Source organism: Lutra lutra, chromosome 13 (assembly GCF_902655055.1).
Source record: "Lutra lutra chromosome 13, mLutLut1.2, whole genome shotgun sequence".
In the NCBI taxonomy this organism is placed as follows: Eukaryota; Metazoa; Chordata; class Mammalia; order Carnivora; family Mustelidae; genus Lutra; species Lutra lutra.
Genome location: NC_062290.1, coordinates 25,274,832 through 25,288,530, shown reverse-complemented (window position 1 = coordinate 25,288,530; position 13,699 = coordinate 25,274,832). Strand labels below are relative to the sequence as shown.

General features: G+C 41.5%; 1 protein-coding gene across 2 annotated transcripts in view; it reads left to right on the top strand.

Moving 5' to 3' along the window:
• Positions 1 to 13,699, top strand: part of FRMD3 (FERM domain containing 3) — a 312,093-nt gene that overhangs the window by 135,516 nt on the left and 162,878 nt on the right. For both annotated transcript variants that reach the window (XM_047698971.1, XM_047698969.1), the window contains exon 2: positions 9,830 to 9,934. In XM_047698971.1, coding sequence (XP_047554927.1) covers positions 9,830 to 9,934 — 105 coding nt within the window. The remainder of the gene's footprint in view (positions 1 to 9,829; positions 9,935 to 13,699) is intronic.

Sequence of the window (13,699 nt, the reverse complement as noted above, 5' to 3'; positions counted from 1 at the left end):
TATGACCCTGCAATTGCACTACTGAGTATTTATTCCAAAGATACAGAAGTAATGAAAAGAAGATGCCTCTGCACCCCAATATTCATAACAGCAATGGCCATTGTCACCAAACTGTGGAAAGAACCAAGATGCCCTTCAACAGACAAATGGATAAAGAAGATATGGTCCATATATACAATGGAATATTATGCCTCCATCAGAAAGGATGAATACCCAACTTTTGTATCAACATGGATGGGACTGGAAGAGATTATGCTGAGTGAAATAAGTCAAGCAGAGAGAGTCAATTATATGGTTTCACTTACTTGTGGAGCATAAGGAATAACATGAAGGATCCATTCATCTATTGATAGACACTTGAGTTTCTTCCATATCTTGACTATTGTAAAGCTGCAATAAACAGGGATGCATGTATCCTTTTGAATTATTGTTTTCATTTTCTTTGGATAAATACCCAGTGGTGGAATTACTGGATCATGTGGTATTTTTATTTTTAATTTTTGAGGACCTTTCACAGTAGCTCCATCAATTTACATTCCCACCAAGAGTGCACTAGAGTTCCACTTTCTCACATCCTCACAAACGTATGTTACTTCTTTTTGCTTCTAGCCATTCTGACAGGTGTGAGATGATATCTCATTGTGGTTTTGGTTTGCGTTTTCCAGATAATGAGTCATTTTGAGCATCTTTTCATCTATTGGCAACATGGTCTAAGTCTCTGGAAAAATGTTTATTCTGGTCCTCTGCTCATTTTTTAAAAAAGATTTATTTATTAGAGGAGGGGAGAGAGAGCGAGAATAAGCAGGGGGGAAGGGCAGAGGGAAAGGGAAAAGCAGGCTCCCCATTGAGAGGGAGCCTGACATGTGGCTCAATCCCAGGACCCCAGGATCATGACCTGAGCTGAAGGCAAGTGTTTAACTGACTGAGCCATCCAGGTGCCCCCAAAGCATTTTATTTTGGTGTAGCCCCAGTAGTTTATTTTTGTTTCTCTTGCCTTAAGAGACCTATCTAGAAAAAGGTTGCTATGGCCAATGTCAGAGAATATGTTTTCTTCTGGGACTTTTATGGTTTCAGGTCTCACATTTAGGTCTGCAATCCATTGAATTTATTTTGTATATGGTATAAGAAAGGGGCCCAGTTTCATTCTTTTGCATATAGCTGTCTGGTTTTCCCAGCATGATTTTCCCTATCAAATCAGAACAACTTTTAGTAGGTTCATCTATGAGGGGTCCCTCTGTTCTTATCAGCCTTTACATTTCTCCTTATTTAAACAGCTTTAATATTACTTCTTTCCTCATGGTCTTGGGATAATGCTATTTTCTGAATGAATGTCCCAGCCAAATGTCAAATACCAGTTACTGCCTGCAATGGGAAAGAATGATTAACAAAGTAAGACTTGCTATTTAAACTCCAGTTGTAAAAGTGAACAAGAAATGTTCTGTGTTGGCTAAATCTTTGGTGCCTTCCATAACAAAATGTACACATTTATGTAGATATCCTTAAAGGTTTTTAGCAGAGATATAAATGGAGCATATAAAAAGTTATTCACTTGAGAGAGAGAGAGAGAGACCAAGTAGGAGAAGCAGAGGGAAAGGGACAAGCAGACTCTGCACTGAGTACAGAACCCAATCTGGGGCTTCAGACCACACCCCCAAGGTCATGACCTGAGCTGAAACGAAGAGTTGGATGCCCAACCTACTGAGCCACCGAGGCACCCCAGTCCACAATATCTCTTAAATTACCTCATGCTTGTCCTTCACATTAGAAGCAGAACTATTTAGTTCACCAGTTTCTCATTATTGTTCTGTTTATCTGCCAAGGAAAAAAATCAATGGATTGAGGACCTTAATTCACAAAAGAAATGCAACTTCTAGGTAGAAGACCTACTCTTGGCAGCAAAAGCATTCTGTTTGCTTTTCAGGGACTTCTAATTGTCTAGAAGCCCCTTTGAAGTTTCTAGGTATCCAGAAGGGAATTGAACTCTCCCTTCCCTGTAGAAGAATCAGGAGAGATTGACAAGTTCTACTATTTCCCAACTGTATATCTGCATAGGCTGCCCCTTTCAGAAGCAGCTTATATGAACATAGGATGTTGAGCAACAAGGACCTTTAAACAAAAGTCTCAAACCCTTAATTACCAGAAATCAAGGTCTGGTAGTCCCACTTCTGTTTATCATAGGGGATTCCTGGGGGGTATACTGCTTGCCCCAGAATGAACCATTTCCAGTGTCTTGGGTATGTGTTTTAGATTTTTTTTTTTTAAAGATTTTCTTTAATTATTCACGAGAGACAGAGAATGGGGGGAGGCAGTGGCAGAGAGAGAAGCCGGCTTCCCATGAAGCAGGGAGCCCAATGCGGGATTTGATCCCAGAATTCTGGGATCACCACCTGAGCCAAAAGCAGACACCCAACTGGCTAAGCCATCCAGGCACCCTGTGTTTCTGATTCTTGTAGATGTTCTCTGCTGCCCCCATCTCAGTGATCCTCCCTGAAGTCTCTGGTCTGTGTTGGACCAAAGGGTCCTAGGACATCAGTGGCCTTAGGGAGCAGTTCAAGCTGTGTCCACTGAGGGCTTTTTCTGGCTGTGAGGATGCTCCCAAGCATTTTCAAGGAAAATTCCAGGAATACTTGGAAAGCCTCTAATTTGCCTCCGATGAAAGTTGTAGTCTTAGATTTTTCTAGGGGTCAGGGAACCGTGGGAAATGGAAGATGTGGAAGACCCTGGGGTAGGTGGGAGTGTGGTAGACCACAAGGTTCACTTTCCATGGAAAGGGGAGCTGATACTGAGCTTCAGCTAACCTTCATGTTCCAGTTTCCAGATCCTCCAGCTTTTCTGAGCAGGCTCTCAATTTAAAGATACAGAACCACTATGTTGGTCAAATAGAACCTGGTAGATGGACTCAGCTCCTTGGTTCATTAGTTGATAATCTCTGTGATTGTGTTTCCCGCTGGGCCTATCGATTCCCCTTCTTTGAGTGAAAAATTTTCAGCAGAAAAACCAGTTTGCACTAGTTGAAACAACAAGGAATTTTATTTGGCTGACTTGGAAGTTCACACATAAAGTGAGCATCATGTTTGGTCCTCTGGAGCCACAGACTCCATCTCCCTGTGAATACTTTTGTTCTGCCCTGTGTTGGGTTCATCCTCAGGGTGGTTTTAATATGGCTGCAGTAATTCCAGGCCTCACACCTTTGTATAACAACAACCAGAGAGAAAGAGAAGGTCTCTTTCTGAAGTTCTCTCAGGAGAGCAAGAAAGCCATTCAAGAAACCCCAGTTGCTCCTCATGTCCCATTGGCCTAAACTGGGTCACATGTCCTCTTTGTGAACCAATCAGATAGGAAGGGTAGGATTCCCCTTACACCTGTCAAGCTGGAGGGGGCGGGGGAGAGTTATATTTCCCTGAGCCTCAAGGACTTTGCATGTACTTTGGTGCATGTGTGTATGAATGTGTGCCTACCTGAACAAAATCTGGATTTTATTAGGAAAGACAGAGGGGTGTATGGATGCTGGACAATTAACCAATGAAATCTACAATGTGGTTTATATTTTATAAAACTGCCTTTTTCCAGGCCTCGTGTTGTGTAGATAACCCGATGCCCTATTCTGTCTGTGTCTAAATTCTAGTAACTGGGAAATGGGTTGCTGCCCCTGTATTCTTATATTGTTCTGTGTCCACGTAGAGAATGGTGGCTAATAGGCAAACTGAGTTCCTACAATATCTTAGGCATAGGTGGTGGCCCTGGGTTTGACATCCTTACCAACCAACTTAACATTTCTGGATTGATTTTAAAAAATCTGTAACAAATGGGGAGAATATTAGCTACTTCAGTATGTTGTCAGGATTTTATTTTTATTTTTATTTTTTATTTTTATTTTTTATTTTTTTTTTTAAGAGAGAGAGCATGAGAGAGAGCATGAGAGGAGAGAGGTCAGTGGGAGAAGCAGACTCCCTGCTGAGCAGGGAGCCCGATGTGGGACTCGATCCCGGGACTCCAGAATCATGACCTGAGCTGAAGGCAGTTGCCTAACCAACTGAACCACCCAGGCGCCCCCTTATTTTTATTTTTTTAAGATTTTATTTATTTATTTGACAAAGATCACAAGTAGGCAGAGAGGCAGGCAGAGAGAGGAAGGGAAGCAGGCTCCCTGCTGAGCAGAAAGCCCCATGAGGGGCTCTATCCCAGGACCCTGGGATCATGACCTGAGCCGAAGGCAGAGGCTTTAACCCACTGAGCCTCCCAGGTGCCCCCATTGTCAGGATTTTAATTACAAAGCTTGTAACCTAGTCCTTGGTGTATGATAAGTGTCCCATGAGTGGTAATCACCACGAGGTTTATACTTTAATTCCTGAAGGTAGCTATTCAAGCTCTTAAACTTGATTTGTAGTAATACTTTAAGTAGTTTTGGATTGGTACTCTTTTCCTCCTCACTTAACCAGTATCTGAAAGATAGTGAAATGTCTTGGCTTAGAAGTTTAGGAAATAGGAATTGAAATCTGCCATGCTTTTTCACTGAAGACAAGCCATGGCTGATTTAGCCAGTTGAGTTCTCTTGCTCTTTTTTAAGCACAAATAGTTTGTTGTGTTTACTTCAGTGGAACTAGGGAGTCGAATTAATGCATGGTCAGCAATTAGTTGTAAGAAGAGTTGAGCAACATAATTGAGTTCTTTGTCTCTTTGTTCACTTTTTCTTCCCCAGAGGCCAGTTCTGGGAGGCAAATATTGTTCCTCTCACCTTCTGTGTATCTAAAAGGATCTGTAAAATTGGATACAAAGATTTAAGAATCAGATTATTCTTAATATTATTGGTAATGACCTCTTAAGAGGGTATGCGCTTTGCAGTTTGCAGAATGCTTTCACATTTTATAAACTGGAGTTTTAAGATCTGTGAGATTATAAATTGTGTTTTGCTCACTATCTCAAATCCGTGTCCCAGTGTCTTGCAAAATAGATATTTAACAAATATACGAATGAGCCTCAAACCTACCGCTTAATTTCTGAAAGTTACCATTATTTCTATTTTACACTAGAAGACATGAAGCAGATTTCATTACTTGCCTAAAGGTCACCCGATTGTTAAATGGTGGAAGCAGAATTCTAACATAATGGACTCTTTCTTTCCAGTACGTACTTTAGGATGGGGAGGAGAGATGGGGTTTTTGAAAAGTAGGCTAGATTATGATTAACCAAATAGGTTCCTTTCCAACTCATGGGAGAGGGTCCTGAGAAAATGTGGGATTATTGTAAGAAATTCAGGGATATGCACACACACACCAAGAATTATCAGAAAATGGGCAGAGAAGGTGGAGAGAGGACCCAGTTCCCTTTATACAGTTGAGGCTCTTGGAGTAAAGAAATCCCCAAAGCACCGAGGATCTGGTGGTGGTTTAGGTCTGAGCATCTCAAACTCTTAATGCCGAGAGACCAGTACTAGATTTTGTTTCCTCAATCTCTTTTGGACCAATATGTGCTTAAAAAAAAACAAAAACAAAAAACCAAAAACCAACCAACAAACAAACCCCACTTCCCAAACACACACAGTGAAAATAGAATACCCTTAATTTCCCACACTTGTTTCATGGAAGACCAGTAACAAAGAGTTTACATTCCCTCACAGTCTATAGACCATACCTTGACTAGCATTGGTTTGGATTTTTTTTTTTTTTTAATAACCAAACTATGACTTTATTTGGATTTCAGCAGTTTTGGGTTTTTTTTTTTTTTTTTTTTTGCTTTTTTAAAAAAGATATATATATATATATATATATATATATATATATATGTATATATATATATATTTTAAATTTATTTTCAGTGTAACAGTATTCATTGTTTTTGCACCACACCTAGTGCTCCATGCAATCCATGCCCTCTCCAATACCCACCACCTGGTTCCCCCAACCTCCCACCCCCCGCCCCTTCAAAAACCCTCAGATTGTTTTTCAGAGTCCATAGTCTCTCATGGTTCACCTCCCCTTCCAATTTCCCTCAACTCCCTTCTCCTCTCCATCTCCCCTTGTCCTCCATGCTATTTGTTATGCTCCACAAATAAGTGAAACCATATGACAATTGACTCTCTCTGCTTGACTTATTTCACTCAGCATAATCTCTTCCAGTCCTGTCCATGTTGCTACAAAAGTTGGGTATTCATCCTTTCTGATTTGGTTTGGATTTTTAATGCAGTAAAAAAAAAAAATCTACAGTTGTCAAGAATTGTATTCATGATATTTTAGTACAGTATTTGTAAATCCATCCAGCAAAACACAATTTATCATCTCACAGATCTTAAAACTCCGGTTTATAAAATATGCTCTAGGTGGTGAGGACCCACAGTATTGGGATATAAGTTTAAACGTGTGGTGAACACATTCACTGTTCAAGGCTGTCAGTGCATTTCTGAGACCTATTGTATAACCTTATTTAGAGACCACATCTGAAGTCTATCCTTAAGGCACTTTCTTAAGGCACAGATCACATGCTTATGTCCTAATGTCGTTCCTACGTGCTACTTTTATGATAAAACATGACTTAGGTAATAGCTCTAAAGAACTTATATTAGCTGTTTGAATCCTCCTCCCTTGTTTAGTCAGTATTGAAAGGACAACTGCTGTCTTGGGGGAGAAACAAAAATTTGACATTAAAAAATGAAGTCCTTATTCTTGAAATCTTTGAAAACTACTTTCCCACATAGACCTTGAAGTCTTTGATAAAAGTTGGCTAATTCCACTGTGTGTGGACTCTCCATCTCCCCGGGGACTTGTGTCTTCCAAAGGCTCACTCTCTGTTCCTAGACCGCAGGTTTTCCATGAGAAAAAGCAATGCCTCATTTACTCACTTGATAACCTCCAGTGTGCCAGGCAGGGTGGTGAACAGTGACGTCTACTCAGAAAGCTCAGGAGGAAGCAATAGAGGATTTGAGTAGTTCCACAGAGTTCTACAAGTGGGAGTTGGGAACAGAGCCAGTATTCACCGCAGGGCCCTCTTCTGCCTTGAGGTGTGTGGAACTGGCAGCTGGACCCCCTCACACACCTGACCCTGAATGAGCTCTTCTGACCCTTGGGCCCAGGCCCAGGTGGTCTTTTATTTAGCACAAGAACTGGGCTTCATGCACAGAAATGATAATAATGGGACAGCTAAATGCCTTAAGAATGTGGTTCAGATTTCCAGGCAGAGCAGAGCGTAACGTGAGGCTCTAGGCTGGCTTTCTTGGCATGAAGCAGCGACACAGAGCAGCTCAAGATGATGAGGCTGGCTGGCAGCCTCTAGATGCAAGGGCAGTTTTTGTTCTCGAGATTGGAAAACACTTTCATTTTTGTAAGTTGAGACATAGACCATTCTCCATGGAGAAAATGCCCCCCCCCCCCCGCCCCTGTGACATCTGCGGGTAAGTATAGTTGTTGCACTTCTCACTCATGGGGGATTTTCCGCTAGGCCCACACATCTCAAAATGAATGAACATGTGAAAAACCAGGGCATCTTACTGAAAGGCACATTAGGTTCTGTTAGTCTGGAGCTTGGGCCCAAGATTCTGTGTTGGCAACGGGCTCGCTCCTGGGTGATGCTGTGGCCACTGCTAGGCAGTATTGTGTCTGTGGGGAGCGCTTCCAGGAGCAGGGGCCTGGTGGCCTGGAAGCATGGAAAGTGGCCTCACCTGCTTTTGTGGAAGGCATCAATTTCTAGTTCAGCTCCACTTGTGTATTCCACTCAACACAATGTCTACAGTGGCATTACCTTTTCACAAGGGTCTTACTTAGTATGAGAGTATGTATTGGTTGATGAGTTGAATCATTTAAAAAAAAATCTTTGTTGTGCTTCTAAGTACATCTTCAGGGCAAAATTCTGGCTGTCAGGCACAATCAAGTTCTGCTCAATCCCACATCATTACAGAGAGCTGCTTTGACCCACATGTCTTGTGGGTCTTGCATATGGTGGGGGCAGTCCACCGTAGTAAGTCCTAATGCAGAGAGCTTGGTAATCCAATCACAGAATGACAGACTCGCACGCTATGTTCAGTGATTTGATTCCTTTTTTTTTTTTTTTTTTAAGATTATTTATTTATTTATTTGACAGAGAGAGATCACAAGTAGATGGAGAGGCAGGCAGAGAGAGAGAGAGAGGGAAGCAGGATCTCCGCCGAGCAGAGAACCCGATGCGGGACTCGATCCCAGGACCCTGAGATCATGACCTGAGCCGAAGGCAGCGGCTTAACCCACTGAGCCACCCAGGCGCCCAGTGATTTGATTCTTCATCAGCCTCTTAACTGTGGATGCATTACAGAGTGAATCCATAAAAGGAACTAAATCCATTGATTATATTGTGGGCATTAGATCCAGCTGTCATCAGATACAGCTTGTCATTTGAGCTTCCAGGTTTAAAAACAATTAGAGAAATCAAAAAACCATTTCGATGCTTTGTCCCTTTTGAGCTACATTAGATGGTTTCTCTTAGAAATGAAGGAAAGGCTCAAAGATTATTCAGAATTAAACTCCATGTGATTTCAGGAGAATTGGGGCTTCATATAACAGTATGTGCTCATATGTCCCTGTCCTTTATTCAGTGCAGTGCCTCTCAGACCAGTGAGTGGCTTTTTCATCAACTTTCTGAGCTGATGTTAGTAGTTTCTAATGAAAAGATAGTCATGTAACAAAGATCAACCTCCTCTTCCAAGATTATTTTTAGTGGATTGGAGGAGTGGCTCACTTAATATCTCTAGTTTCTTCATTTATTTTTATAGGTCACATTCCACCCGTAAAATATTCCATGGGTCTGTCAGCAACTTTGATTGAAGCAGAAATTAATCTTATCAGATATCTTGATGAGGGCTTGGAGAGTCCTTGCTATTAACAGGGTTTTGTGGTAATGGTATTCATCTTTGTCAGATTTGGCTGACAAATCTCTCACTTACAGAATTAGAAGGAAAAGTAACCAAATCATTTTGCCCATGTGAAACAGCTGGAGAGTTTGCCTGAGGTCACCTGGGCCTGTCCCAGTCTGTCCTCCCCCTCACCTCACCATCTCCCATGTCCCTTATGGATGTGATGCATTGGCTTTGAGGCCCAAAGCAGAAGGGTTTCTACCTTGCCCAGTGGGAGGCAGGGTGTTCTGCCTAACGTCATTCACTGTAGTCCCATAGCATCCAGACTGGGCCTTTTAGCAAAGTTGCAGTGTACTCACTGCATCTCTGGGGAGACAAAGTTGTGTGGTAGGAGCCCAGATTCTATAGCTTGGTGGCCTGGGCCAAGTGCTGCCTTGCTCTCTATACAGCTTGTGTGACTTTGGTGGGCTACCGAGCCTCTCAGTGCTTCTGTTTCTTTAGATGTAAAATGGGGACCTTCTTCATAGGATCTTTATGAAGATGGAATGAGCGAACACATACTGACTTATGACATTCAGGTGCACTCTATGTGGAATTGTGTATGGGTTTGTGAACTGTGGGTCTCCACTAGGTACTGAGTTGTTAAACCAGTGCTCTGAGTCATAAATAGCTTTCGAAAAATTAAATGGTCCATAACAGAATAAAATAGAACACATTAGAATACATTGCATCTATGCGGGGTATTGTTTGGCGTCTCTTTGGCTCTCTTTTTAGTGTTCCTTTGGCTCTGTGTGTGTGTGTGTGTGTGTGTGTATGTGTGTGTGTGATGGTTCACAGGGTAAAAATGTATTTTTCACCGTGGATTGTAATTAAGAGTTTAGAAGTCCCTGCTTGAGGGACTGGAGTGAGCTAATCCATTTTTCTAAGTGCAGACCTAAGGGGTGAATGAGACACATTTTAGACATGAATGTACAATAGAGCTCTGGCTGAAACTTAAATGTGCTTCTTTTGCAGAGGGAGACCAAAGGGCAGTTTCTTATTGACCACATCTGCAACTACTACAGCTTGCTGGAGAAGGACTATTTTGGCATTCGTTATGTGGACCCAGAGAAGCAGCGGGTAAGAGCCACTCTCTGTCTAGACCCATTTGGGGGAGTAACTCTTGCTGTGGGTGACCAAAGAGGTTCCTCTCAGAGCACTCATGATGTATTCTTGTTCTCATGGTCATTGATCACTTGAAACTGACTCGCCCAGGGTGTGTGTGTGTGTGTTGTGTGTGTTTGTGTGTAAATGTTGGCACTGTTTCCACTGGACTGGGTAGGGTAGGAGAAAGGAAAACTTACCTTAGACTTTTTCAAAAAGCTGCTCCCACCCAGTTCCTGTGTCTTTGAGAAGATTTGACAAACAAACAGTGACTACATAAAATCTCATTGTGGAGAAAATCCACCTCTCACTATAAAAAGCTATTGGTAGAAAAGAGAATGGGAGAGACTGCTTAAAGGGTACAAAGTTTTCTTCTCTAGTGAAGAAGATGCTTGGAACTTGATGTAAGTGGTGCTTATGACATTGTGAATGTCCTAAATACTATTGTATACTTTAAAATGGTTAATTTTATGTTATGTGAATTTCATTTCAATTAAGAAAAAGCTCTTGGCAGATGAAAGGTTAAGATAGTTTGAAAGCTGCTATTTGAACACCAATAAATTTGACAGCCCCTGTTATATCCTTGTTCCTGGATATGCCTGCCCTTGTTGTATCTGTTGATTTTTATAAGAGTGAGCAGGGGAATCTTGCCTTTTGATTTGGGTACTGTACCAACATATATATACATATATATATATGTATTCATGACATATGTTGGATTCAGTGATCTATGTCCTTCACATCCAAAAGGTCCTAGGGATCTTCATCCCAGCTCACACCACCTGGGGTCTCCCATCCCTGCAACCTAGCTGTGGGTCCCAGCTATGGATTAGGAGGCCCTATACCTGATCTGATCTCTGCTTTTTAGCCTTCCTCACTGACAAACAGGGCAGTGTGTGTGAAAGGGTCAGCTGAGTGTGGTCTGGGATTAGGCGACAAGTCTACTCTACCTTATTTAATTTTCCTTCCTCCTGTTGGTGTCCCTGGTCATCTTTACTCCCCTCTTCCCTCTCCACAGTCCCACTTGGTTCTTAGTTTCATATTATTGATCCAGTACAACGAGGAGAGGCTTACAGAGTGTATTCTTATAAAGGAGCAGGCTGTTTAAGGAAAAGATTAGATTTTGTTCTGAAACATGGGGAATCATACTTAGATTTTAGAGTCCAGTAGGATCTAATCTTTAAACACATACAATGCAGTGGCTCAGAAAGGGATTTCACTTTCCTATAGCACTTGCAGGAACTCTATAATGGGGCAAACATTTACCTGAGTGAGAAGAAGGTAGCAGGATACTAGTAAGGCTGTAGGACTGACATGAGATCACAGAGGGGATTCGTGTGACATTTTCTGTTAACAGTGGTTCCCAGACCTGGCCCTGTAACAAGATTACCTTAGGGGTGTACTAACAATGCTGAGTGTGGACCCTCTTCTGGACCTCCTGACACAGAATCCTTGGGGCTAGGACCAGGAACATGTATTTTAGCACATCCTGATTCTACTTTTGATGCAGCCATCCCAGCTCTGGTCTTCAGACTGGTGTTGGTTACCATGGCATAAAGATATTCATAAACATAGCTTTTTGTGGCTACCCTTTTGTGGAAGGAGAAACAGATTCAAAGATATTGTTACTTGCCCAAGGTCTCACAACTAGTAAGTGATGGAGGGAGTATTGAGTTCCCTGTGCGTCCAACAGACTCTGTAGATTATATTAGTCATCTACCCATCACTGAATATAGATTCTTTTTGTGCGAAATCCCATCCTAAACTCTAGCAACCTTCAGAAGTAATTCTAGCTACCGTTAGTTGAACATCTATCATATGCCAAGAATTTTACTGTCATGGTCTCTAGTCTTCCCTACAACACTATAAGGAAGGGGAGATCTGAGGTACATGGTATCAGTGGCTTGTCTAAGGCTACATGGCTAGTAAATAATGGTGGAAGGATGGTATTAGAACCCACATTCTTTCCACCCATCTCCCAAGTGAAAATGTGAAACATAACCTATACCAGGGATTTGTAGACCTTTTCTGTAAAGGACCAGATAGAAAATATTTTCACTTTGTGACCCATACAACCTCTGTCATAATTTTTAAATTATTTTATTCTAGTGGAAAGCAGATGTAGACAATACCTAAATTAATGGATGTAGCTGTGTTCTAATAAAACTTTTTTCCGTAAAAATCTTCTATAAATAGGCATTTAGCCATAGTTTGCTGACCCTTAGCCTAGATAATATCTGGAAACCACTTATGCATAAGTTGTTTTCATTTTTCTTGATTCATTGGGGAGATATTGGATAAGCTATTAAAGGAAGTCTTTAGAACTGGAATCAGATGTTGGTATGAACTCATATTATTTCAAAAAATATATACATAGACACAGAAATATAGATGTGCGTGTGCATGTGGGCTAGTATGCATATGTGCATAGTTCCAAGGTCCGTTTTCTGAGATGGCCTAAAAGCAATGACACCACAGTAGGAATGAGCACACCTACCCCTAGATCTTGGTTTCTAAATATCATTTTCTGATATGGCTCCTTTGAAACATGTCTGGGCATGTCTAGGGCAGAGTCAGGAACCTCACAAGATGAGCCTGGAGCATGTTGTGGTGCCAGAAAGTAAGGAACTGCTCAAAAGATAAAATGTCCCTAGAATGGCACAGAACCAACCTGAAAAAAACTGCCAGTGGCCCAAACTGGAATATTAGAGAGACAAAAAAGCAATAACAATAGTATTGGATTATAATCCATAAAGTAAACTATCCATGAGTCATATGGACGTAAGTATATGAATAAATAAATAAAAGGGGAGAAGAAATAGCTCTTCCTTACAGGCAAATTCCAGTCAGTAAGTGTAGAAGGAATGAGAGAATATCACAATGATTGTTGTGATAGAGGATTCATAGATGAATACTAAAGTTAGTGGGCAGAAATTTGAGGAGAAACAAGATGCCTGTATAGTCTCAAAGTACTTCTCCCTCCTGCCCCTCTGATATCTTTTGATTACAAAGGGCAAAAGACTAACCTCATAGTGGAGAAATCTGGCAGGCACCCCTTTAATCAAGCCATCAAGGTTATCATCACCAGGGAGAAGACATTCCAACGTCATGTACTTCCTGATTATCCTGCACTGAGGAGGGCACATTGTCGCAGTGGTATTCTTCCCAGTAATGCATAACTTCATTCAAATCTTGTGGAAATATAAGAAAGCCTGAAGCAAGAACATTCTCCAAAACAACTTAACCTATATTCTTCAAAAGTATTGAGGTCATGAAAGAAAAGGAAAGACTGTGTAACTCTCAACTAAGGCCTTGGGGGATTCTGGATTGGATTCTGGCACAGAGAAAAGTCTGGCACTGGGAAAACTGGTGAACTCCAGTTTAAGTCTGTAATTCAGTTAATAACATTGTGTTGGTGTTAGTTTCTTAATCTCAATAATTGTACGCTGGCTATGGAAGATGCTAACATTAGGGGAGGAGGGTGGTTATATTTTATTTGTACCTTTTTCATATGTCTAGAATTACTTTTTTTTTTAAAGATTTTATTTATTTATTTGACAGAGAGATCACAAGCAGGCAGAGAGGCAGGCAGAGAGAGAGGAGGAAGCAGGCTCCCTGCTGAGCAGAGAGCCCGATGCGGGGCTCGATCCCAGGACTCCGAGATCATGACCTGAGCCGAAGGCAGCGGGTTAACCCACTGAGCCACCCAGGCGCCCCATAGAATTACTTTTTTAAGTGAAA